At 36.4% G+C, this 27,014-nt stretch overlaps 1 protein-coding gene across 1 annotated transcript in view; it reads left to right on the top strand.

Annotated features, from left to right (window-relative positions):
- LOC133639828 (receptor for retinol uptake stra6-like) overlaps window positions 1–26,496 on the top strand; it is a 36,226-nt gene extending 9,730 nt beyond the window's left edge. The window contains exons 4-17 of the mRNA XM_062033468.1: window positions 1,628–1,767; window positions 1,872–2,038; window positions 3,679–3,786; window positions 5,444–5,514; window positions 7,302–7,381; window positions 7,461–7,522; window positions 10,669–10,831; window positions 10,927–11,002; window positions 14,074–14,207; window positions 17,069–17,186; window positions 19,485–19,586; window positions 19,687–19,850; window positions 23,503–23,640; window positions 26,191–26,496. Coding sequence (XP_061889452.1) covers window positions 1,628–1,767; window positions 1,872–2,038; window positions 3,679–3,786; window positions 5,444–5,514; window positions 7,302–7,381; window positions 7,461–7,522; window positions 10,669–10,831; window positions 10,927–11,002; window positions 14,074–14,207; window positions 17,069–17,186; window positions 19,485–19,586; window positions 19,687–19,850; window positions 23,503–23,640; window positions 26,191–26,423 — 1,756 coding nt within the window. The 3' untranslated portion in view covers window positions 26,424–26,496. The remainder of the gene's footprint in view (window positions 1–1,627; window positions 1,768–1,871; window positions 2,039–3,678; window positions 3,787–5,443; window positions 5,515–7,301; window positions 7,382–7,460; window positions 7,523–10,668; window positions 10,832–10,926; window positions 11,003–14,073; window positions 14,208–17,068; window positions 17,187–19,484; window positions 19,587–19,686; window positions 19,851–23,502; window positions 23,641–26,190) is intronic.
- Window positions 26,497–27,014: the final 518 nt, after the last annotated feature.

Here is a 27,014-nt window from a genome sequence, read left to right as displayed (position 1 = left end):
CGCAGATGTGGGGACCCCCCCCCCCCCTGGGCGACCGGTGCAATGGATTTGCGAGTGGATCTAGTTAATAGTGTGAGAGTCCAGTCCATAGTGGGGCCAGCAGGGGATCATCATGAGTGGAGACAGGTCAGCAGCGCAGAGAGGTCCCCAACTGAGGGGTCCACCCCGGGTCCCGACCTCTCCACTTAGGAGAAGGGGGCAGAGCAGTGAAGTGAAGGGAATTATATTTATATAGCGCTTTTCTCTAGTGACTCAAAGCGCTTTTACATAGTGAAACCCAATATTTAAGTTACATTTAAATCAGTGTGGGTGGCACTGGGAGCAGGTGGGTAAAGTGTCTTGCCCAAGGACACAACGGCAGTGACTAGGATGGCGAAAGCGGGGATCGAACCTGGAACTCTCAAGTTGCTGGCACGGCCACTCTACCAACCGAGCTATACCGCCCCAGAGCAGAAAAGAGACGGCAGATCAACTGGTCTAAAAAGGGGGTCTATTTAAAGGCTAGAGTAAACAAATGAGTTTTAAGATGGGACTTAAATGCTTCTACTGAGATAGCATCTCTAACTGCTACCAGTAGGTAGTAATCTACAATTTTGCAACTTTTACCAACTCAGATGCGATGCAGCAGCTCACCGGCTCAATATGTCAATATAGCAGCGCAGGCTCATTATCGCTTTGTGATCACAGTGCCACTAAAAGTAATTATTCTGCGTTGGTGCTTATAAAAACAGTGTCGCAAATGTTCGGTTAATATTCAGCAATATTTAGGTCACGGGATGTAAATGGAGTATTGTTGGCACTTTATTTGGATGTTTTTTTAGAGGCGGAATAGAGTACTCCCATTAGCTGCATTGTTAGCCACCTTGTGCTAGCCGTATTTCACAAATTAGAATGCATAAAAAAAGGAAAACGTACTTGTCAGGTTCAAACACTGATGACATCTATTAAACAAGACAAGAAGCAAAGAATCAAACATAGGTAGAATTCAATTTGGCTCAATTGAGGAGAAACGCGGCGACTGTACTCTCTGCACAGTCTTCCACCGCGCTCTGACGAAAAAAGGTTTACGTCTCCTCCTTTATTTGGACATTCCCTGTTTACACAACAACATCTGCTTCCAAAGGAATGAAGGGGGGGGGGGGTGTAAACAGCTCTTGTTTTTGGTCACATTGAAAACAAAAGAAAAAGATGCCTCTGGCTTGGACTAGTCCTGGATTCAGCTTGAGCAGGTCTTCGATGACAATAGACAACCCCCTCCCGTCTCCTCCCATCGTACACAATGGAATTTTCCAAGCCTTTGCTTGGTGCAACAAAGAGAGCCTCTTGTCTGTTCAATGGGAACTCAGAACGGAAAGTTTTTTGATAATTTACATACAATTTTTCTGACAGTACTTAATTTTGTCTCACATAGGGAGTGTGAATGATAGGCAAAATTCCCAAAAAAATATAGTGCAGCTGTCTTTTAACTTAATTAATCATTGTGACCACTAGGTGTCGCCAAAAACAAAGTACCACTCAATTTAATTAAAGAGCGCGTATACGTTTATCCCAGTTAATGAATAAGTTAAAGCATGTTGAATATCAAGTGACACATCACCTGTCAGCTTTTTCTGTACGTTTTTTACAGTCCAACCAACTTCCTGGATCAGACCCAGAAGAAAGGTGTGAGCATGGCAGTGTTTGGACTGGTGTTCAGCAGGTTGGCCATGCTGGTGATCGCACCCGACCCCCTGCCGTTCTCCAAAGACACTCCAGCTGAAATCAAAGGTAAATGTAGAACGGGAACCACGCACACTCACATGTGAACTTTGTATTCATGCAACATAAAAACGAACAAATGCAAAGATCTCATGTGCGTGTTTTGCTCCTAGAGTTCATGAAGATAACGGCCATCTTCTACTATCCCATCCTCTACTACCCTCTGATGGTTTGCAGCACTCTGCAGCACAAAGCAGGTTACGTTTGCGGGACTCTGCTCTCCTTCAGTCATTTTGGAGTACAAATGTGGCAGAAGTTTGACTGTCCTAAGACTCCAGAAGTAAGACCTTCGTCAATTTTACAAACCCCAAAACCAGTGAAGTTGGCACGTTGCGTAAATGGTAAATAAAAACAGAATACAATGATTTGAAAATCCTTTTCAACGTATATTCAATTGAATAGACAGCAAAGACAAGATACTTAACATTCGAACTGGAAAACGTTGTTATTTTTGGCAAATATTAGCTCATTTGGAATTTGATGCCTGCAACATGTTTCAAAAAAGCTGGTACAAGTGGCAAAAAAGACTGACAAAGTGGAGGAATGCTCATCAAACACTTATTTGGAACATCCCACAGGTGAACAGGCTAATTGGGAACATATGGGTGCCATGATTGGGTATAAAAGCAGCTTCCATGAAATGCTCAGTCATTCACAAACAAGGATGGGGTGAGGGTCACCACAAATGCGTGAGCAAATTAGTTCAAGAACAACATTTCTCAATGAGCTATTGCAAGGAATTTAGGGATTTCACCATCTAAAGTCTGTAATATCATCAAAAGGTTCAGAGAATCTGGAGAAATCACTGCATGTAACATTGAATGCCCGTGACCTTGGATTCCTCAGGCGGTACTGCATCAAAAAAACGACATCAGTGTGTAAAGGATATCATCACATGGGCTTAGGAACACTTCAGAAAAACACTGTCAGTAACTACAGTTGGTCGCTACATCTGTAAGTGCAGGTTAAAACTCTACTATGCAAAGCGAAAGCCATTTATCAACAACACCCAGAAACGCCCCCTGCTTCGCTGGGCCCGAGCTCATCTAAGATGGACTGATGCAAAGTGGAAAAGTGTTCTGTGGTCTGACGAGTCCACATTTCAAATTGTTTTTGGAAACTGTGGACGTCCTGTCCTCTGGACCAAAGAAGAAAAGAACCATGTTATAGGCGCAAAGTGTAAAAGGCAGCATGTGTGATGGTATGGGGGTGTATTAGTGCCCAAGGCATGGGTAACTTACACATCTGTGAAGGCACCATTAATGCTGAAAGGTACATACAGGTTTTGGAGCAACATATGTTGCCATCCAAGCAACGTTATCATGGCCGCCCCTGCTTATTTCAGCAAGACCATGCCAAGCCACCTGTTACAACAGCGTGGCTTCATAGTAAAAGAGTGCGGGTACTAGACTGGCCTGCCTGTAGTCCAGACCTGTCTCCCATTGAAAATGTGTGGCGCATTATGAAGCCAAAAATAGCACAACGGAGACCCCCGGACTGTTGAACAACTTAAGCTGTACATCAAGCAAGAATGGGAAAGAATTCCACCAAAAATTGTTCTCCTTAGTTCCCAAACATTTACAGAGTGTTGTTAAAAGGAAAGGCCATGTAACACAGTGGTAAAAATGCCCCTCTGCCAACTTTTTTGCAATGTGTTGCTGCCATGAAATTCTAAGTCAGTGATTATTTGAAAAAAAAAAAAAAAGTTTCTCAGTTGGAACATTAAATATCTTGTCTTTGCAGTCTATACAATTGAATATAAGTTGTAAAGGATTTGCAAATCATTGTATTCTGTTTTTATTTACGAATTACACAACGTGCCAACTTCACTGGTTTTGGGTTTTGTACATCAGCATATCCAATTTAATTCTTAAAAAAATAAGTTTTCGTGATGGTACTGTCCTTACGTTCTCTTCACAGCTCTATAAGTTCTACTCTTTGCTCGCCACTTTGCCTCAGCTGGCCTGCCTGGCTTATCTTTGCATCCAGTTTCCTATGCTGTTTTTCCGAGGAACGAAGACAGAAGAGGTGAGAAATGTTTGTGAACGGTAATATCTTTTTTGTTCAATAAAACAGATGAGAGTATAAGAGTCACACATCCACCAACCAGGACCTATTTGATTATACAATCGTAGAGAAGTGACTAAAACCATCACTTTCCAGCAACCAATGTATTATTGTGTGAATGCTCCAAAGCATTCATATGGTTTTCTACACCAAAATTCATCTATTTATTCAACTTCTTCTTCTTCTCTAGATTTTGGCACACTCTACCTTCCACATTTTTCACTCGATTCAAACCGTTCCAACTTCAAACTGTTCAGCCTATTTGGGAATCGCGGGCTTTCACTTGACAAATTCCCCAAAATTCCCAGATTTCCCAGATTTCCAGGTTTTCCCATTCAAAATCAATTGGCCATTTTTCAAACTTCCACCATTTCCATATTTTTCGACCCATTCAAACCATTCCATCTGCAACATATTCCACTCATCCTGGACATTCAAACTATAATTTTTTCAAGTTAAAAAAAATTCCAGGAATTCCCGTTTTTTAAACCCCCCTTTTTGACCCTTTTTTCTGGCAACTACTTTGTCCACATTTTCAACCCATTTCAACCGTTCTACCGTCCAAACATTCCTGTTAATTAGGACAAAAAAATAAAGATGTTTTTTTAACTGGGAAAATTCCCGGTTTTCCCGAAACTCCAGGTATTCTGTAATACCATTTCTCAATCAAAAATGTTACTACTTCAACACTTCTCGACCGATTTGAAAAATCCCAACACCAACCATTTCAACTTATTCAGACCGTTCAAGTTTTTTACAATTTTTCCAAAAATTCCAGCTTTTCCCGAAATTCCCAAATTTTTAGGAAAATTCGCATTGAAATCAATGGGACATACTTCAAATTTCCACAACTCCCACAATTTTCATCTGATTAAAACGGTTCCAACTTCAAAATATTCAGCCTGTTTGGGAATTGTGTGCTCTACTTCAACAATTATAAAAAAAATTCCAGGATTTCAGTTCAAAGTCAGCATTGGAACATTCACACGCAATTCCTTCATTAATTGCCTCATCGAGTTATTATTATCGTGGTTGGAATTGCGTCTGAATGCCCTATGTGCGCAAGTAGCCGAACCACCATTTGTTGTCTCAACTAAGAAGAATGTTTTGAAGGTGGAATGGTCGGAATCGGTTGAAAAATGTGGACTGTGAAAACTATCCAGGAAGATGTGAAAATAGGGGGTTTTTTTAAACTTGCAAAATGGTGGTTTGATTGTCCAAGGCGAGATGAGTGTGTGGATGGTGGAACAGTTCGAATCGGTAGAGAAATGTGAGAATTGCGCAAGTTTGAAAAATGGCCCATTTATTTTCAGAAGGAAAAATTAATTGGGCATTCACACAATTCAACTTAGATACAACTTGTAGATTTACTGATATTAACTCAACACATAGTTATCATTCAGATGAGGGATGGAATGGTTTATGAAAAAAACCTGGTTGACTGTTCAAACCCTCATGGCGCCAATTCAAGTAAATTCAATCAATAACACAAATTATGCCTACGAAGTCTGCCAAAAAACAAAATCTCAATGTAATCAATCTTTTAAATTATTTTTTTTAAAAACTCATGAAAACAAAAGGGCTGCTCATGTTTGACCAAAACTGATTTTACTGCCAGGATCTGGACAGCAGCTACTACAGCGACTATGTGAAGTCTCTGCTCCGGAAGAAGAAGTCTTCAGCAGTCAGGTGACCATTGTTTGTGTTTAGTATTCTTGTGGACAAGATATTAGTGCCACAAAGTGCTGTCTAGCGAAGGAAAACTGGCAGTTAAACATTATTTTATCATATAAACTAAAGACACGACAAAACCCAAAACCAGTGAAGTTGGCACGTTGTGTAAATTGTAAATAAAAACAGAATACAATTATTTGCAAATCCTTTTCAACTTATATTCAATTGAATAGACTGCAAAGACGAGATATTTAATGTTCAAACTTAATTTTTTGGCAAATAATCATTTACTTAGAATTTAATGGCAGCAACACATTGCAAAAAAGTTGTCACAGGGGCATTTTTACCACTGTGTTACATGGCCTTTCCTTTTAACAACACCCAGTAAACGTTTGGGAACTGAGGAGACTAATTTTTGAAGCTTTCCAGGTGGTATTATTTCCCATTCTTACTTGATGTACAGCTTAAGTTGTTCAACAGTCCGAGGTCTCCGTTGTGGTATTTTAGGCTTCATAATGTGCCACACATTTTCAATGGGAGACAAGTCTGGACTATAGGCAGGCCAGTCTAGTACCTGCACTCGTATACTATGAAGACACGCTGTTGTAACACGTGCAGAATGTGGCTTGACATTGTCTTGCTGAAATAAGCAGGGGCGTCCATGAAAAAGACGTTGCTTGGATGGCAACATACGTTGCTCCAAAACCTGTATGTACCTTTCAGCATTAATGGTGCCTTCACAGATGTGTAAGTTACCCATACCTTGGGCACTAATACACCCCCATACCATCACAGAAGCTGGCTTTTGAACTTTGCGCATAGAACAGTCCAGATGGTTCTTTTCATCTTTGGTCCAGAGGACACGACGTCCACAGTTTCCAAAAACAATTTGAAATGTGGACTCGTCAGACCACAGAACACTTTTCCACTTTGCATCAGTCCATCTTAGATGCGTTTCTGGGTGTTGTTGATAAATGGCTTTCGCTTTGCATAGTAGAGTTTTAACTTGCACTTACAGATGTAGCGGCCAACTGTAGTTACTGACAGTGGTTTTCTGAAGTGTTCCTGAGCCCATGTGGTGATTTCCTTTACACACTGATGTCGCTTTTTGATGCAGTACCGCCTGAGGGATGAAAGTCACGGGCATTGCCGCTTACGTGCAGTGATTTCTCCAGATTCTCTGAACCTTTTGATGATATTACGGACCGTAAATGGTGAAATCCCTAAAATCCTTGCAATAGTTCGTTGAGAAATGTTGTTCTTAAACTGTTCGACAACTTGCTCACGCATTTGTTGACAAAGTGGTGACCCTCGCCCCATCCTTGTTTGTGAATGACTGAGCATTTCATGGAAGCTACTTTTATACCCAATCATGGCACCCAAATGTTCCCAATTAGCCCGTTCACCTGTGGGATGTTCCAAATAAGTGTTTGATGAGCATTCCTCAACTTTATCAGTCTTTTTTGCCACTTGTGCCAGCTTTTATGAAACATGTCGCAGGCATCAAATTCCAAATTAGCTAATATTTGCAAAAAAAACAACAAAGTTTACCAGATCGAACGTTAAGTATCTTGTCTTTGCAGTCTATTCAATTGAATATAGGTTAAAAAGGATTTGCAAATCATTGTATTCTGTTTTTATTTACGATTTACACAACGTGCCAACTTCACTGGTTTGGGTTTTGTAGAACAAAGTCCACACTGATGATTAAATTCACTTATTGTTCTCTTTAATTTAGCTTACTTAAAAAACACATATGTGACTGTCTGGTTGTTTTTGTTCAAAAAATTTAAAAAAAGTAGCTCCAGCGCATCTGACAAACCAACGCTGATGGAGAGACTACTGGAAGTGCCCAAGAGTTATATTTACATTCCAGAAAAAGGTGTGTGTATTTTGGACTGACTATAACTTTCATCTTCCCGTGATAAATAATAACATATTTTTTGCCCCTCTTTTTTCAGTGTTCCGATTCCCGCTAAAGCTGGCCGTGTCAGTGTTTGTGGCTTTTGTGGCGCTATACCATGTAAGTGGACTTGAATGGTGAGGTGTGCAAAATGACTTTTCTCCCAATAGTTAAAAAGTCCTGAGTACAGACAGTGATCTAGATTGACCCCAAAATGTTATTGCTTGTTCCTTCTCCCATTCTTGACATTTCCTGAAGGTTACCGTATTTTCCAGACTGTGGAGCGCACCGGTATATTAGCCGCACCCACTTAATTGTAGGGGAAAATAAATATTTTTTACATATATTATTTGGAAAAAAACTGAGACTATAATGTATATATATATATATATATATATATATATATATATATATATATATATATATATATATATATATATATATATATATATATATATATATATATATATATATATATAAAAATGTCAGTGTAAATAACAAATTTTACCAACATATATATATATATATATATATATATATATATATATATATATATATATATATATATATATATATATATATATATATATATATATATATATATATATATATATATATATATATATATATATATATAAATGTCAGTGTAAATAACTAATTTTATCAACATATATATATATATATATATATATATATATATATATATATATATATATATATATACATTTTTTTTAAATGTTTATTTACAGACCTTAAATGTTTCCAAACAGTGTCTGTAACAGGGCAGTAAAACGGCTGATCAAACAAAACAGAAGTCATCATCATGGACCCACTAGCTGCGGAAGCTAGCTCTTCAATTAGCTAAACAGACTAAAAAAAACCGCCACAGTGACGAGGAATTTGTGAAACTGAAACAATACAAAAAGAATGCCGTTGTAAGTTCATAATACTAACACAGACACTTGTAAACATGTTAATATATTAGCTATTGCTAATGATGCCAGCGTCATTACATTATTATAGCACAAACAAATATGCATGAAAACGCTCCTGCAGACATCACACATGGGACGGTTGAGTAAGTATAAACAGTTTTAGTTATATTGTAAATTGTAAACATTGCTTGGAATGATGAATGAAGAATCCATACGAGTAGAAACGCTATGGACGGAATGCACCCCGGGTGAAAAACAAAACAACCGCTGATACATGGAAGGACACTGCAGCACCTGCAGTGAGCGAACTTGTCCAAAAGATGGCACCATAGCACAAACAATAAAACACCTCAGCAAGGAAAAATCCATAAATTAGCTGCACCGTCTTATAAGCAGCAGGTTTTAAAGTGTAGGAAAAAAGTAGCGGCTATTACGGAATTTACGGTAGATGAATATCCTCCTATAACTTTTTGAGCAATCAATTGAAATGAAAGAAACTCATTGAAGCTTTTTGTCCATCATCCACTGTTCGTTTCTGTGGGTGGAGTCGGGACCGCTGGCAAGGTAAACAGACCCAAAACCAAATCAGTTGTTCCTTATCCCATGTGGTGTACCGCTGGTCTTGCCACTTTCTCCTGGACAAAAGGGTGGCATGGGTGTATTTTATTTTCACAAAAAATCTTACGGTACATTAAACATATGTTTTTTATTGCAAGTTTGTCCTTAAATAAAATAGTGAACATAAAAGACAACTTGTCTTTTAGTAGTAAGTAAACAAACAAAGGCTCCTAATTTAGCTGCTGACATATGCAGTAACATATTGTGTCATATATCATTCTATTATTTTGTCAAAATTATTAAGGACAAGTGGAAGAAAAGGAATTATTAATCTACTTGTTCATTTACTGTTAATATCTGCTTACTTTCACTTTTAACATGTTCTATCTACACTTCTGTTAAAATGTAATAATCACATATTCTTCTGTTGTTTGGATGCTTTACATTAGTTTTGGATGATACCACAAATTTGGGTATCAATTCGATACCAAGTAGTTACAGGATCATTCATTGGTCATAATCAAAGTCCTCATGTGTCCAGGGACATATTTCCTGAGTTTATAAACATAATATACATTTTAAAAACACAAAAGAATATGTTGTGATGCTAAAAAATATAGATGTAATCATAGTAGTATCGACTAGATACGCTCCTGTACTTGGTATCATTACAGTGGATGTCATGTGTAGATTCACCCATGGCGTTTGTTTACATTGGGATGCCGGTGAGCTACGATGTGTAGTGAAGCATGGGGTACTTTTTAGAGGCAGTATAGTACCAATAATAATTAATTAGTATCGCGGTACTATACTAATACCGGTATACCGTACAACCCTACTTTCACGTATATATCCACACATAGGCCCTGTTTATACTGCACACAATATCTGATTTTTTGGCCCTCAAGTGACACAGATCTGATTTTTTTGGGCCAGTCTAAACACACTGACGTCGAGGCCACATTGGGGCCACACTGGAGTCTGATTAAAATCACATTTTACTTGCCGTGTAAACAGTCAACTGGAAAAAATCAGATCTAAAAAAAAAAATCAGATTTGGGCCACTTTGGCCTACAGTGTAAACGTAGTCTTATGTCCATACAATGATGGGACACTGTTTCCAAGACTGGTTGTCTGCTTGCTCCAAAGTAAGGTAATCTTCCACCATATGGAAAACATGTTATTTCATACTATAACAGATACTACACCCATTTTGGGCATTTCCTGAAAGTTTCATGGAAAAGGGGTACATTCGACCAAGACAGTTATGAGTGGTTTACTAAACTTGAGGTTTTCCATCAAGCATGGAGTGATAGTTTAATAACTTATAAACGCATGCTTACCTTAGCTAAAGCTAAATATTACTCAAATCTCATCCGCCTCAACAAAAACGATCGTAAATTTTTGTTTAGTACAGTAGCATCACTAACCCAACAAGGGACTCCCCCCAGTAGCTCCACCCACTCGGCAGATGACTTTATGAATTTCTTTAATAAGAAAATTGAACTCATAGTCATTCAAATCGATGTCCCATTGGGGTTGTGAGTTTTTCCTTGTGGGCTCTGTACCGCGGATGTCGTTGTGGCTTGTGCAGCCCTTTGAGACACTTGTGATTTAGGGCTGTATAAATTAACATTGATTGATTTCGTACTATGCAATATAAGGTCTATTATACTTATGTACGAAGAGCCTTGATTCTTGTCTGTGATTTAGCTTGCTTTTATGATATGTACAGTGAACACGTGACGAATGCAAATATGTTCTGTCTTTCAGACAGCACTGTTGTTAATCGTGTTGGTAGTCCCAACTCTCCACATAGTTCGTGCCGGTATCGACGAGAACATCGCCTTCCTCTTGTTGGGATTTGGGATCGTCCTCTCAGATGACAGAATGGAGGTTGTCAAAATTGTGACTTTCTACACTTGGCTGCTCGAAGGTTTGAGACGCATTTCTATTTTTTATTTGTTCACTTATTTGTTTGCAAAAACTGCTGCTAGTATCGACAGATTTGATGTTGTACTCCTTTTATAGTGTGCTACCTGTGTGCAATGACCCTGTCCTGTGTGGTCAGTCTGGTCATGCTCATGAGGACTATGGTACTTCACAGGTGAGTAACGTCTCTTTTCGGCACGGCATTATCTCTCAACATCGTTATTGTTTTGCCTTTTGAATAACAAATTAAGTCCATCATTTTTGGCTTAGGACAAAATCGTGGAAGTACAGTTGATCCTCACTATTCACAGGCACTAAAAAAACACACATGAGAAATTGAGACACCTGTAAAAATGTCTATTTTTAACCAAACTGTTCTAGCTTGATGGTGACGTTCTCCTCTGATTTCGGATCAACATTTGCAATAAAGGTGACTGCAGTAGTGCACAAAAAACTATGACACTAGAAAACACTATAACTTTGTAGTGAATGTATAACTACAGTGAATACATCAATAGTAAATAGTTATAGTCTACAAAGAAGAAATATTTACCTTACTTCGTGCTACAATTGTTCGAGAAAAAAGTCACTATTACAGAATAACAAAAAAAACAACAATGTAGCAAAAACATAAACATTAAAATGTAAAAAAACAAAAAAATGTTATGGTTTGTTAAATGTATTGTTTTTAATTGGGAATAAAGCTTTTAAAACAGTAAAATGATTTCTACAGATCATGTATGCTAGTATACATGGTCTAAAGTCATGTTGTTTTCCCCCCTATTATTTTATTGTGAAGTGAATTGTATTTACATAACGCTTTTCTCTAGAGACTCAAAGTGACTTACATAGTGAAACCCATTATCTACATATTTAAGTTACTTTTAAACCAGCGTAGGTGGCACTGGGGGCAAGTGGGTAAAGTGTCTCGCCCAAGGACACAACGGCAGTGATAGGATGGCGAAAGCAGGTATTGAACCTGGAACCGAGCCACGCCGGCCCAACGATTGCAAGGGTTTCACAAAATTAAAATTAAAAAAACCTTAAACATTGCCTTTTTTTAAAGGCATTCAATAATTACAGTGAATGTCATATATGTATATATATATATATATATATATATATATATATATATATATATATATATATATATATATATATATATATATATATATATATATATATATATATATATATATATATATATATATATATACATATATATATATATATGTATATATATATGTATATATATACATATATATATATATATGTATATATATATATATATATATATATATATATGTATATATATATATATATATATATATATATGTATATATATATATATATATATATATATATATATTTAAAAAAAAAAAAAAAAAAAAAAAAAAAAAATATATATATATATATATATATATATATATATATTAAAAAAAAAAAAAAAAAGTATATATATATATATATATATATATATATATATATATATATATATATATATATATAGAATACAAATAAATAAAATAGAACAAAACATCTGTACAGGAAAAAAAAAGATTAAATAATAGTAGTACAAAAACACTCCCATACGCTTATGCATAAATATACATATACTTATACTGATGCTAATTAAACAGCATATTATACTCATTATTTCGTAATTTAAATAGAGATGGCATGCTTACCTATGCTTATCATATATACATACATACATACATACATATACGCACTTACATATGTACATACATACATACACGTGTACATTCTATAGTATTTATTTCCAGTCATCTTTATCAATGATTATATTACATAAATCTTCTGGATTTATATAGTAATGTTAATAATAATGAATAATAAATCATTTTATAATGCAGTTTAGGCTAGTTTAATATTGAACTAACAGCACTGTTGTAAAAAAGGTGCCACATAGAGAACAGCACCCCCTTCTGGATGCATGTGAGAAAATGAAGCACTGTGCAGGATGTAACCCTGTTTGTGTTTGCTAATATTAATGTATTAAAAGGGCCATATTATTGTACAATTTTGGAAACATTGTTCTTACAGGGGATGAAATGATCCTACAAATCTGATGATTATATTATATATGGCATGGGACATGACATGCAGTTAAAAAATATATAAATAAATACATCAATTAATTTAAAATTAATAATAAAAAAAAAGAAAAAATAATAGTTGGATTCAGCAATTACTTTTTTAAGTAGCAGAAATGTTTTTTCTATTAGTCGACTATTAAAACAATTATTTTTTTCAACAGTTGTCTAATTCAAACAATATTATGGTTGCTAAAGCAGTGGGTTTTTTTGTATGTTATATATACGTATACTGTACGTATACTATATTGTTTGTGTATTTCCAAAATATCACGACAAGCAATGAGATAGATATTAGCTTTTTTTATACGCAGCTCTGAATCCAGCCAAAAGTGTGCAGGTGTACCTAATATTGTGGCCAGTTTATTAAAGTTTATTTTCAGCCAGGTGTTCGTCTTCAAGATATATATATATATATATATATATATATATATATATATATATATATATATATATATATATATATATATATATATATATATATATATATATATATATATATATAATTTATTTATTTTTTCTTTTTTTTTTTTCTTTTCTAAATTAGTTGATTGAGATGTTTTTTTGTGGAAATTGCCCATTTCTGGTGATTTTTAATTTTTTTTATAAATTGAAGAAAAATAATTTACTACCAAAAAAACATGCGTATTTGCGACATATCAGGAAATGTGCAGGATTCCGCTGTGTTCTGATTCTATTTATGCAAATTGTAATGTTGGACAAATAACAAATAACAGAAAGTTTCTAGCAATAATTCCCCATATGGCTTGCTTTCTTACTGTTTTGATTGATTGATTGATTGAGAAGTTTATTGACATCTTAAAGAATTGAATCCATGTAATGCTTTAAAAAGGCAAATGGATGGCACAAAAAGCCAAAAGGCTTGTTTCCATTGTGGTCCATTAAATATTCATCACATTTGATACAGTCAATAATAAAAGATATATAACCTGCAACACGTATATAAAAAATTTAACAGTAGTTCTTCATGTCGAACAAGTCAGGGGTGGAACTGTGCTATTATTTATCCACATTGTGCAGCAGTTTTAAAAAGGCCATCATGTAAATATGTGCTGTATAGACCTGAACGAGACTGATGTTTCATAACACACACCTTACTTTGCTCTAGATCAAACCTGAGGGGACGGTACAAAGGAGAAATCTACAACCTTTATAACAGTCAGAAGAGCCTCCGTCCGACGAAGTCTGGCGTCGTCTGTTGGATGGGCTTCACCGGATACCAAGCTGCGATCGTCTGTCTCGGTGAAGCTCAAAAACACAGCAAAAAAACATTTTAAGTTTTAGAATTGTAGTAATTTTTTTCTGTCAAGCAAAACTTCACTATTCAATAATGATACTAAATGTACACGAGAAATTAATATACCCACAAATATATTTTTCTCCCTAATAAAGTAGTTTTGTTCCCCTTAGAACAGGCCTGGGCAATTATTTTGACTCAGGGGCCACATTTAGAGAAAAAAATGTGTCTGGGGGCCGGTATATCTATTTTTAGGAACACTAATACAAAACCTCACAATAATGTCTGATTGAATGCTAAAAACGTTATGACAGACCGCCTTAAAAAACGTAATGGAATTTTACATTTTTCTATGAACGATAAAACACTGAATATTGACAAAATATGAATGTCACACCCCCTTTCGATCGACATATTTTACAATCAAGTGAAACGCAACATAAATGCAACAAACAGTGAAAAATGAACGCGAAGGGTACAAAATTAACCCACCTACAATCTGATACATCTGATATATCACTAAGCTTTAGAACTTTGTTGTGAAAATCTCCTTCCGCGTCTGTGGAAAAGCTTCCCGCCCAACACTGCTTGGTGCCTCGTTTGAGCTGCTGTGACGTAGATTACCATAGTAACTAATTAGATTACCATAGTACAGGGGTCGGCAACCCAAAATGTTGAAAGAGCCATATTGGACCAAAAATACAAAAACAAATCTGTCTGGAGCCGCAACAAATTAAAAGCCATATTACATACAGATAGTGTGTCATGAGATATACATTGAATTAAGATGACTTAAAGGAAACTAAATGAGCTCAAATATAGCTACAAATGAGGCATAATGATGCAATATGTACATATAGCTAGCCTAAATAGCATGTTAGCATCGATTAGCTTGCAGTCATGCAGTGACCAAATATGTCTGATTAGCACTCCACACAAGTCAATAACATCAACAAAACTCACCTTTGTGCATGAATGCACAACGTTAAAAGTCTGGGGGACAAAATGAGACAGAAAAAGAAGTGGCATAAAACACGTCCTAGAAAGTCGGAGAAAGTTATAAATGTAAACAAACTACGGTGAGTTCAAGGACCGCCAAAATTAGTAGGACAAAACGGCGCTCACCAAATACTCGAATCAGTGAAGCCTGTTTGATATAAACAGTGTGCTTTATAACAATTAGGGAGGTTTGTGTCATGTTTGTCCTCCTACAGAAACCATATTAAAACAAAAAATATATTTTTTCCCCCTCATCTTTTTCCATTTTTCATACATTTTTGAAAAAGCTCCACAGAGCCACTAGGGCGGCGCTAAAGAGCCGCATGCGGCTCTAGAGCCGCGGGTTGCCGACCCCTGCCATAGTAACTAATTAGATTACCATAGTGACTGGTATATCAGCCATAAGCGCAGATTCCAACCATTGAAATAATTTGTATTAGAAAATGAATATGTATGTAATATCGGAAATGATCAGTATCGTTTTTTTTATTATCGGTATTGTTGTTTTTTTTTAATGTATTTAAAAAAAAAAAAATTAAATCAGCTTAAAAAACACAAGATACACTTACAATTAGTGCACCAACCCAAAAAACCTCCCACCCCCATTCACACTCATTCACACAAAAGGGTTGTTTCTTTCTGTTATTAATATTCTGGTTCCTACATTATATATCAATATATAACAATACAGTCTGCAAGGGATACAGTCCGTAAGCACACATGAGTGTGCGTGCTGCTGGTCCACTAATAGTACTAACCTTTAACAGTTAATTTTACTCATTTTCATTAATTACTAGTTTCTATGTAACTGTTTTTATATTGTTTTACTCTCTTTTTTATTCAAAAAAATGTTTTTAATATATTTATCTTATTTTATTTTATTTTTTTAAAAAGGACCTTATCTTCACCATACCTGGTTGTCCAAATTAGGCATAATAATGTGTTAATTCCACGACTGTATATATCGGTATCGGTTGATATCGGTATCGGTAATTAAGAGTTGGACAATATCGGAATATCGGATATCGGCAAAAAGCCATTATCGGACATCCCTACTTTGTATAGTTCAAGACTTACGGTCATCAGAAAACATCACTGCACATCATAATGGCAGCTACACTTTCCATCTTAAAGATCTAAATAAATTATTTGGGAATGCCTAAAACGGTGGCTTGTCTTATATTCTGGGTCTGACATTATAAAACTGCTCTGACCCAAATATAAGACGGTATTTTTTTTAACTTAAAATAAGTCTGAAAAAGTCCAAGTCAATTTAGAAAACACTTACCACCATAATGACTAACAATGAAATACAGTAGCGTAGTAGGCCTCAGTATGCATTAAACACAAAGTAGATGTTTAATTTTTTCACAAATATATTTTGTGTTTTTGGCCGCTGTAAAATGACACACAATGCACAAACACCATCAACAATGATAGGCCATACACTACAGTACATACTGTATTTACAGTTTTCTTTGGTGAACCACTGGATGGAGCTCATCCCTAATCTAAGAAACATGATGAATAAAATAGGATTTTTCGACTATTGAGCACGACTAAAAAAAGATAATTTAGTTTTTGATTTTGTCTCGATAATTATATTTCCAAAATAGAAAGGGTTATTTTATATTCAGTGTGTTAATGTTAATACATTATAATGCTTCATAAATATCATGTAAGCCTTATTTGAAATGTATGATCTAAGAATCTCTATCAAACTGGAGTGTTCTTGTACTTGATGTCATTATATAATTAGACTACTATCAAACATGACCAGTAGTTAAAGGATTATAAATGTTGGATGCACCTAATTAACATTTGTATGTTTAATAAAATTAGTATTTATCGTGTTATGTCTTTGCAGGTATGGCAATCCAGACTCTGGTGTTTTTCATCTGCTTCTTGGTCCTGGTTTTTCTTGTTATCGTGCCCCTCTTTTATGGACGTAACCTCCTCGTGTTCGAGATCGCTGGCAAGGCCTGGTGAGTCAGCGCTTTATCATCATTAGGGACGTAACCATATTTCAACTATTTAAACTCCTCACGGTTAGTATTATCGTTTTGACTAAAAATGATTGCAAAACCGTGATTGATAATCACACTGTGGAGGGGGGCGTGGCCCGCGGGCCTGCCGCAGAATGGGGTGTGCCAGGTCCGGCCTCGAAGACAGCGACGGGTGTGTAGAGGCCGGTCCTGGCACACCCCGTTCCGCGGAAGGCCCGCAGGCCACGCCCCCCTCCACACACACTTTGATAGACTTACGGAGCGGTGACTCTGCTAATTTTATGGAGACGCAAGCTAGCGCTAGCTAGCTACCTAGCTTAAATGTTAAAATGAATACAGCTATTAACGTTCTTCTCATTAAGAAACAATACATGTTGGTTTTGCTTTATTTAAGCTTATATGAGATTTTTTAAAAATATATTTAGACACCTATTTTTAAATATATTTAGACACCGCCATTGTCAGGTTCAAAGACGGATGACATCTATCAAACAAGACAAGAGGCAAAGAATTAAACAGAGACAGAATTCAATTTGGACTCAATTGAGGAGACACGCCTGGACACACTGTACTCTTGCACAGTCTCCAGCACGCTCTGCCAAAAGATTGCATGCCTCCTTCTTTTATTTTGGACCCTCCCCGACCACATGGCCACCTTTGTTTCCAAAGGACAAAGGTCGCAAAAAGTTCACAGAAAAGGTCGTAAACAATTCACAGGAAAGGTCAGTTCAAAAAGAGTTCGTAAAATAGTTCAAAAAGAGTTCCATAAAATAGTTCAAAAAGAGTTCGTAAAATACTTCAAAAAGAGGTCGTCTGGAAATTGGGCAGATCCTGTCATCTCTCCGCTCTGAAGTCCTTGGGCCAGAACAACATCCTTCTGTTGATTACCATACATGAAAGAACACAGGAACACCTTCATCTTGCTTCCCCCCCTACACAGTGGAGTTTTACGAGTCTTACTCTTGGTAGGTTCCAAAGACAGCTTTTGTCTTCTTGTCAGGACCTCAATGGAATACAAAGTTTTTGTGATAATTTAGTAACAATTATTCGAACAGCCTCAACAATCTCACAAATGATTTTATGTAAATATGGCTACATGTTCCTTTAGGAAAAAAACATGAAATAAGGTGTGGGCTCAATTTTAGGTCCCATTCTTTTCGATCTTTACATGCTCCCTTCTGGGGATGTCAACAATAAAGCTCAACCGGGACGAAAGAGAAGTTTTAGTTACAGGTAGAAAAGGCCAAAGAACGAAACTTTGACTAAAATTAAAAGATTTTAAACGAACACAATCCGTAAAAAAACACCTAAGCGCGATTTTTGACTCTGAGCTGACTTTTATCAAACATTTTAAAATGTTTTATTATCTCAAGAACTAGGAAAACGGGCATTGTTCACATTTGAACCGAAACAGTACGAATTCCCGGTATCTGGGAAATTGATACCGGTACTTAAGGGTACAAATTTTTGGTAATTTTGTATTTTTTTATAAACATTACCAAGTAATTAAATTTAAAATGTTTATTGCAACATTTTAACATGGGCTGATTATGATAGACGCTGTCCAGCTGTTATATCTTATTTTATATCCCTTTTCTGAGTCTCATTTGTGTAACGTTAAGTTGTATTTATATGGCAGTAGTGTAAAGTATGTATATATATATATATATATATATATATATATATATATATATATATATGTATATATATATATATATATATATATATATATATATATATATATATATATATATATATATTTTGTATTTTTCATATATATATATATATATATATATATATATATATATATATATATATATATATATATATATATATATATATATATATATATATATATATATATATATTTATATATATATATATATATAACAAATACAAATATATATATATATATATATAACAAATACAAATATATATATATATATATATAACAAATACAAATATATATATATATATATATATATATATATATATATATATATATATATATATATATATATAAATATATATATACATATATATATTTATATATATATATATATATATATATATATATATATATATATATATATATATATATATATATATATATATATATATATAAATATAAATACAAATAAATAAAATACAACAAAACATCAGTACAGGAAAAAAAAAGATTAAATAATAATAATGATAACTTTAAAAAAAAATGTACAGTTATCTTTACTGATACAATTTAATAGAATGCTTTTCTACTTGTGTGTGACACTTTAGGCCAGCGTGGGTCACGGTGATCCTGACCACGGTCCTTCAGCACGTCGCCGCCAAGTTTGCCTTTGTCAAAAAAGACGCGGGCACACGAGATTTAAACAACAGGTACACTCGGAAGAAGAATCACTTCCACGCTTACAAATCAGTAGCAAAGGTTAGATTTGGGGTGTGAATTAGAATTGTTGTTTTGGACTTTGATTTCCAGGGAGAGTTTGTTCCTGCTGACGTATCTGCTCTTCCTGATCAACACTGTGGTGGGAGTGATAGTGGCCATATGGAGGGTGGTCATAACCGCGCTCTACAACATCCTGCATCTCGGCCGTGTGGACATCAGTCTGCTGCACCACACAGCCGAGTCCTACGACCCAGGTAGTCACTGACTCTAGTTGATCTAGGGCAGACCTGGGCATTCTGCGGCCCGCGGGCCACATTGTGCGTCCCTGTCCGGCCCGCGTGAGGCCAATCATAAATTACAAAATACATTTTCAAAAGTATCTATGTCGAGTGTGCAATACAACTGTGCTGCTTTTGTTTTGAAAAGCGTTATTTGTATTACTTCCGTGTGGACGTATGCGCGTGCGTGATTGTGAGTGAATGTGAACAGCTGCAATCACAAATGACAAAATAAAGTTGAAAAAACGTCTATGTCGTGCGCGCAATACAACTGTGCTGCTTTTATTTTGAAAAGTGTTATTTATGGGCGTATGTCCGTGTGTAACCTGTGAGTGAAGGTGCACAGCGACAAGTGGTGCACGGTTTACACCCGAGATGCTAAAAAGAGAAAAGTTGATGACGAATGGCGTGTTTCCAACAAGACATGGACTGCCAAGCAACGTTCCCTCTAAGGTGCGCGCCTGCGCAATTGCGCACTGCTCAAGCGTCCTCTGCGCACAGCAAATATATGCCGCGCACCAAATCAAATCCCATCTGAATTCTAAACAAAATAAACACATTTATTCTGTGTAATTTTGCAATGCAACTTTGAGTGACAATGACAACAAGCGGCCCTAACGGTGTTCGTCAACACCGTTCAATTGAACACCGTTCAATTATTGTAACGTCTATCGAGATGCTTCGAGGACAGGAATTATATCGATCACTTTATTGAGCAAAACTGTTTATATTCGGCCATAACCACACTAAAAACATGAGTAAAACACCTTTATCTCGAAAAAACTAGTCATTTTCTGCCGTACAAACCAGGCCAAAACCAACTTGTCATCTGTCACCAACACGCATACCACTAAACCACTGGTGCATTTATGGCCACACAAAAAGTCGGACAACTCAAACACCACACAAAGTTACACTATGACTCCTCAGTCATACGTGTGCTTATTCTATTGTCATTTATTATTAATGTTAATTTATTTATATTAATCATGGAATGCTGTTATTAGAGAAAGTTACAGGAATGCACACTTCATCCTATGCTTACATTTCATTGTGCAACATGAGGATGTTTAAGGGGAACTAAATGTGATCTCTGAAAGGGGTACAAATGATTTCCAAAGCAGTGCTTTTGGTATAAAGTTAAGTTAGGTTAAATGAAAGTATTATTATTATTATTAATTATTATTATTATTATTATTATTTATCTTACGGTATATATCAAAAATAATATTGAGCAAAATTTAATTGAAATATTGTCGATGTGGCCCTCCAGCAGTGCTCGGGTTGCTCATGCGGCCCCCGGTAAAAATTAATTGCCCACCCCTGATCTAGGGCCTGATCTACCAAGATCCCAAATAACGCGTGCTAATTTAATTGTGCAAACTATAACAGTGTGTGCGGGTGATTTACTAAGACTGCGTTAAAACTGATAAAAAGTGGTGCATATCGTCCTCTTTAACCTCTAAAGGCCTTAGTGGCCACATACGTGAACAGCAGCTTTTAGCTCTTATTTCCAAAATTGTGTACACTACTGAATTGGGGTCTTATGCCGACATATGGACACTTATACTGCCATCTGGTGGTGTCAGAAGAGTATAACATACAATGGAATTTGGAGAAAAAAAAGTGTAAACATAAAAATTTGCATGTCACTACACATGAAGTACACGTTTGTGTACTTATGGACTAAGTACATCATATAAAAAGGTGATTTTTAGTTTTTATTCTAATTAGGGTCCAATAAGCCCAAATAGCAAAGAGAAAAAAATAAATAATGTAAACAAACAGCTTGGGCCTTAAGAGGTTAAGTGAGGATATTGCATGTAGTACCGGCTCTCACCATGGAGACACCCATTTCCCTTTACATTCATGTCATCATACCATACTTGCCAACCCTCCCGAATTTCTCACGAATTTCAGTGCCCCTCCCAAAAATCTCCCAGGGCAACCATTCTCCCGAATTTCTCCCTGATGTTCAACAATATTAAGAGCATGCCGTGATGGCACTGCCTTTAGCGTCTGCTTTTTCACCATACAAACAGCGTGCCGGCCCAGTCACATGTTGTATGCTGGCTTCTGCATACACACGAAAGTGACTGCAAGACATACTTGGTCAACAGCCATACAGGTCACACTGAGGGTGTCCGTATAAACAACTTTAACACTGTTACAAATATGCGCCACACTGTGAAGCCACACCAAACAAGAATGACAAACACATTTCGGGAGAACATCCGCACCGTAACACAACATAAACACAACAGAACAAATACCCAGAATCCCTTGCATCCCTACAATATACAATATACACCCCCGCTACCACCAAACCCCGCCCCCCCCCAATCTCCCGAATTCGAAGGTCTCAAGGTTGGCAAGTATGCATCATGCTCCAATCTGACCTATGTGAAGTTGTTAAAATAATGCTGCCATTTGTTTGTGCTACGGTGCCATTACATTTTTTAGGTTATTCTAAAAAACATTTTCTGACTAGTGTCATCATCCAACCTTGTCAAAATCTCCCCAAATTTTCCCCATTCCTTTGAGCTGCAAATTTAGTTTGTTTAAATATTATACCGTATTTTTCGCTCAAGAGAGCGCACCTGCATGTAAGCTGCACCCATTAGATTTTAGAATATTTCCCCCCCCACATATATTAGCCCAGGGGTCCCCAAACTAAAACATTTGTAATAAAAATTAAATGTGGAGGTCTCGCGCCTCCGGGTTCCTTGGACCACCAATGGCGGACATGACAGCCTCGTTCATCTTTCTTAACAATGATTTATTTTGCAATAAATGTTCTTTTTCAGTCATTTCTGTCCGTCTCGCTCTCACTCTCGTTCGTGCTCGTTCTCCTGTTCCACCATCAACAACAACCCCCCTTCTCCTTCCCGACTGCTGCCTTTAACAGAGCGACAGGTCATCGGACCTGTCGCTGATCTCGAAGCCGGTCCTGGCACACCCCGCTTTGCTGCAGGTCCGCAGGCCACGCCCCCCCACATTAAATAAAATAATCTTAATTTTTTTTCTTTTTTAATTATTTTTTAAAATCTGTCCTTTCTAATCCATTTGCTACCGCTTGTTACTCTCGGGGTCTCCTAGCCATTTAGGCAAATCATATTGTCTAAAAATGCATTTTTTCCATCGATAATGTGACATCGCGCGGAAAGTGCGCTCTATTTCAGTCAATTAGTGCGCAAGGAATATATATGTATATATATATATATATATATATATATATATATATGTATATATATATATATATATATATATATATATATATATATATATATATATATATATATATATATATATATATATATATATATATATATATATATATATATATATATATATATATATATATATATATATATATATATAAATATAAATATATATATATATATATACATACAGGCCAAATTTTTTTAACCAAATGCAGCTCCTGAGTCCAAAATTTTGGGGACCCCTGTATTAGCCGCACCCGACTACAGGCTGCCAATATATATGTCGTAAAATGAGATATTTACACAAAAATATTTTGTGAATGATTTATTTACATACCTTAAATGTTTCCAAATGCCTGTAACGCAGCGGTAACACAGCCCACGTGATGTGTGTCCCCATCCAGCGTACCACTACTACACCCACTTCCTGAAGGTGGAGGTGAGCCAGTCACACCCGGTGATGAAAGCTTTCTGTGGGCTGCTGCTGGAGATGATGGTGGAAGGTGGACGAGTGGGTCAGAAAATACGAGACGCAGAGGAAGGTGAACACTAATGCACAAACACACCGTGATCATGCGACAGCAAACATTTTGACTTGGGGCCCGCAATGGGCTAAAAAAATGTGCATGTAAAGTAACTATATATAGCCTATACATATATGTGTGCACATATTATATTAATATAACAGACACATAATTAATATTTAGTATAATTGGATATTAAGAGTATGTGAAAGTTAGACTTCAACCTTGTTTATGACCTCCTTCAAGTTTTCTAATCAGAAATATCAAGCAGCTAAAATGCGCCAAACATGGATAAGTGTGGAGAGTGTTTTGCATTTTTCCCATCATGCTTTGTAATGGACTAAAATGGGTGTAGTTTAGATGCTTTTATGGTGCTTGGACGTTTTTTTTTTACAATGTCCATAAAGTTCAATTAGCATGTTGTCTTATGTGTGACCATGTCTGTTGACATTTTGTGTTGGTTGGATTTATTTTACTTTTTTGCACCATGATTAGGGAAGGTTGTTTGCATTGGGTTATATAAGTCAACGCTGCACATTTCATTTTTTACAGGTTGATTAAAGGTCATTGACATGAGTTACTAGACATATGTTCCTCCTGATGGCCTCTAGACTACATAGAAATAGCAGTATTAAAATTACCAGACTATCAACATGGATGCAAACTCTCTGTTGGTGAATTTTTAATATTTTTTATGGTGCTCGGACATTTTTTCTGATGTCCACAAAGTTCAATTAGCAGCTTGTCTTGTGTGTGACCATGTGTGTTGACATTTGTGTTGGTTGGATTTTGTTTTTTTTTGCACCATGACTAGGGAAGGTTGTTTGCATTGGGTCATATAAGTAATTGCCGCACATACTTTTAAGTGAGGTTGATTAAAGGTCATTGACATGAATTCTTTACGTTGTCCTCGAATTAATTATGTAATAGCAGCATCACAATGACCAGACTATCAAAATGGATTCAATACCCCAGTGGGTGTAATTTACATTGTTTTATGGTGCTCGGACATTTTTTCTGATGTCCACAAAGTTCAATTAGCAGCTTGTCTTATGTGTGACCATGTGTGTTGACATTTTGTGTTGGTTGGATTTTTTTGTTTTTGCACCATGACTAGGGAAGGTTGTTTGCATTGGGTCATATAAGTTAATGCCACATATACTTTTAAATGAGGTTGATTAAAGGTCATTGACATGAACAGGGGCGCCGCTAGGGATTTTGGGCCCCATGAAAATAATCTTTACAGGGCCCCCTGTATTATAATTTCATCATCTTTAGGGGCCTCTCTGGGCCCCCCCTCCATCATGGGCCCCTAGAATCTGTTTCCTTTACCCCCCCTTTTCGGCTCCCCTGGACATGAATTCCTTGCGGTGTCCTCAAATTAATTATGTAATAGCAGCATCACAATGACCAGGCTATCAAAATGGATTCAATACCCCAGTGGGTGTAATTTACATTTTTTTATGGTGCTCGGACATTTTTCATGATGTCCACAAAGTTCAATTAGCAGCTTGTCTTATGTGTGACCATGTGTGTTGACATTTTGTGTTGGTTGGATTTTTTGACTAGGGAAGGTTGTTTGCATTGGGTCACATAAGTAAATGTTGCACATACTTTTAATTAAGGTGGATTAAAGGTCATTGACATTAATTCCTCATGTTGTCCTACAAATAATGACATAACAGCAGTTTCAAAATTACCAGACTATCAACATGGATGCAATCTCCTAGTGGGTGTAATGTACGTTTTTTTTATGATGTCCACAAAGTTCAATTAGCAGGTTGCCTGACCATGTTGTGTTGTTGTTGTTGTGTTTTTTCACCATGACTAGGGAAGGTTGTTTGCATTGGGTAATATAATATAACAATTGCAAATAGCAATTATAATATTTAGAGAGTCTGGGGTCTTAAAATGATTTCTGAGAACCGAGGAGCACTGCATTAAGTTATGGCTATTGTATGTAAATTGCATGATGCGGACACGTTTGATACTGAATACTTTCTAATATGCTTTCGCCTTGGAGCCTTTGTATGTATGAGTACTATGCGACCATATCTTTTGACACATGGCCTGTTTCAGTCTGCAATAATAGTTCAGTGAAGGACACTCATTACCTATGTCTAGCTTGTATGCTATTGTCTGCTTAGCTGTTGTGTAGCTGCAATAGTAGCTCCTAGTACTCACTATTTGTTTACTTTTTGTCAATGACTTGACTAAAATACAAGAAAAGACCAACCTCGGGTGTTTATTGGAGGACTCTAACTGGATCGAAGCTTATTTCGGAAAGTTTAGATGCAAGTTGATATAGTCTGATACTTGTTTGTTTTTTGGCTGATATTTGACCAATGTCGATTATCAATATCAGCCCTGGACACCTTTTACTACGCTTACTATTACTACTACTACAACTTAGTATGTATGTGATGATTATTATCATCATCCATATACTTAAGGTTGTTTGTAGTATTTAGAGAACTATGAACATACAAAAGGTCTCATTGTGGACTCTAAGGCCCTCAAGGGTGATGCCTGGTTCTGTCCTGACAGCCCGCTCCGTCATGTCTGCAGGGATCCAGGAGAGCCCTCGCAGCAAGTCCACCAGCGGTCGCAGGATTCGCTCTCGCTGGCAGCTGGTCTACACTCTGGTCAACAACCCCTCCCTGCTGGGCTCCAGGAAGCACTTCCAGACCGTGCAGAGCTCGGAGAGCATCCTGAACGGGAGTCCCAAACGCAGCAAACAGACGAGCGGTAAAAGAGAAGCCAGCAGGACGTCCAGCGAGGCCCAGGATAAAACTGAATGAGATCCCAAGGTTGGCATTGTCAGATCGAATCGTCACATTAATTAAAGCGCAAGTGATAAAATCACCACAAGGTGGCGACATTGCATGTTGTTGTTTTTTGCATCATACATGTCACTATACTGGCCTACCTGTGAAAATAACATTCTGTAATTTGATATCATTTTTTTAAAATATTATCACATCATTTATTCAGAAAATATAAATAACGACAAATAAAGATAGAACACTATTAACCATTAACCGCAACATGTACTGTAAAAAAAACCCAACAACAACATTATGATTTGCACATTTTCAGAATGTGCTAGTTCTATTTTTAAACAAAGAAAACAATCTGAAGTTGTCTTTATTCTTAAGTTATCATGCCGTCATTTTACCAGTCCGGCCCACTCGGGAGTAGATTTTGGCCCCCGGTCTAAAATGAGTTTGACATCCCTGGTCTACATCAACAATATGATTTGACCTGCTGGCCCCACTATGGACTGGACTCTCACTATGATGTTGGATCCACTATGGACTGGACTCTCACTATGATGTTAGATCCACTATGGACTGGACTCTCACTATGATGTTAGATCCACTATGGACTGG

Source organism: Entelurus aequoreus, linkage group LG02, assembly GCF_033978785.1.
Source record: "Entelurus aequoreus isolate RoL-2023_Sb linkage group LG02, RoL_Eaeq_v1.1, whole genome shotgun sequence".
Classification (NCBI taxonomy): Eukaryota; Metazoa; Chordata; class Actinopteri; order Syngnathiformes; family Syngnathidae; genus Entelurus; species Entelurus aequoreus.
Note: the sequence above shows the minus strand (reverse complement) of the source record. Positions and strands in the feature narration are given on the sequence as shown.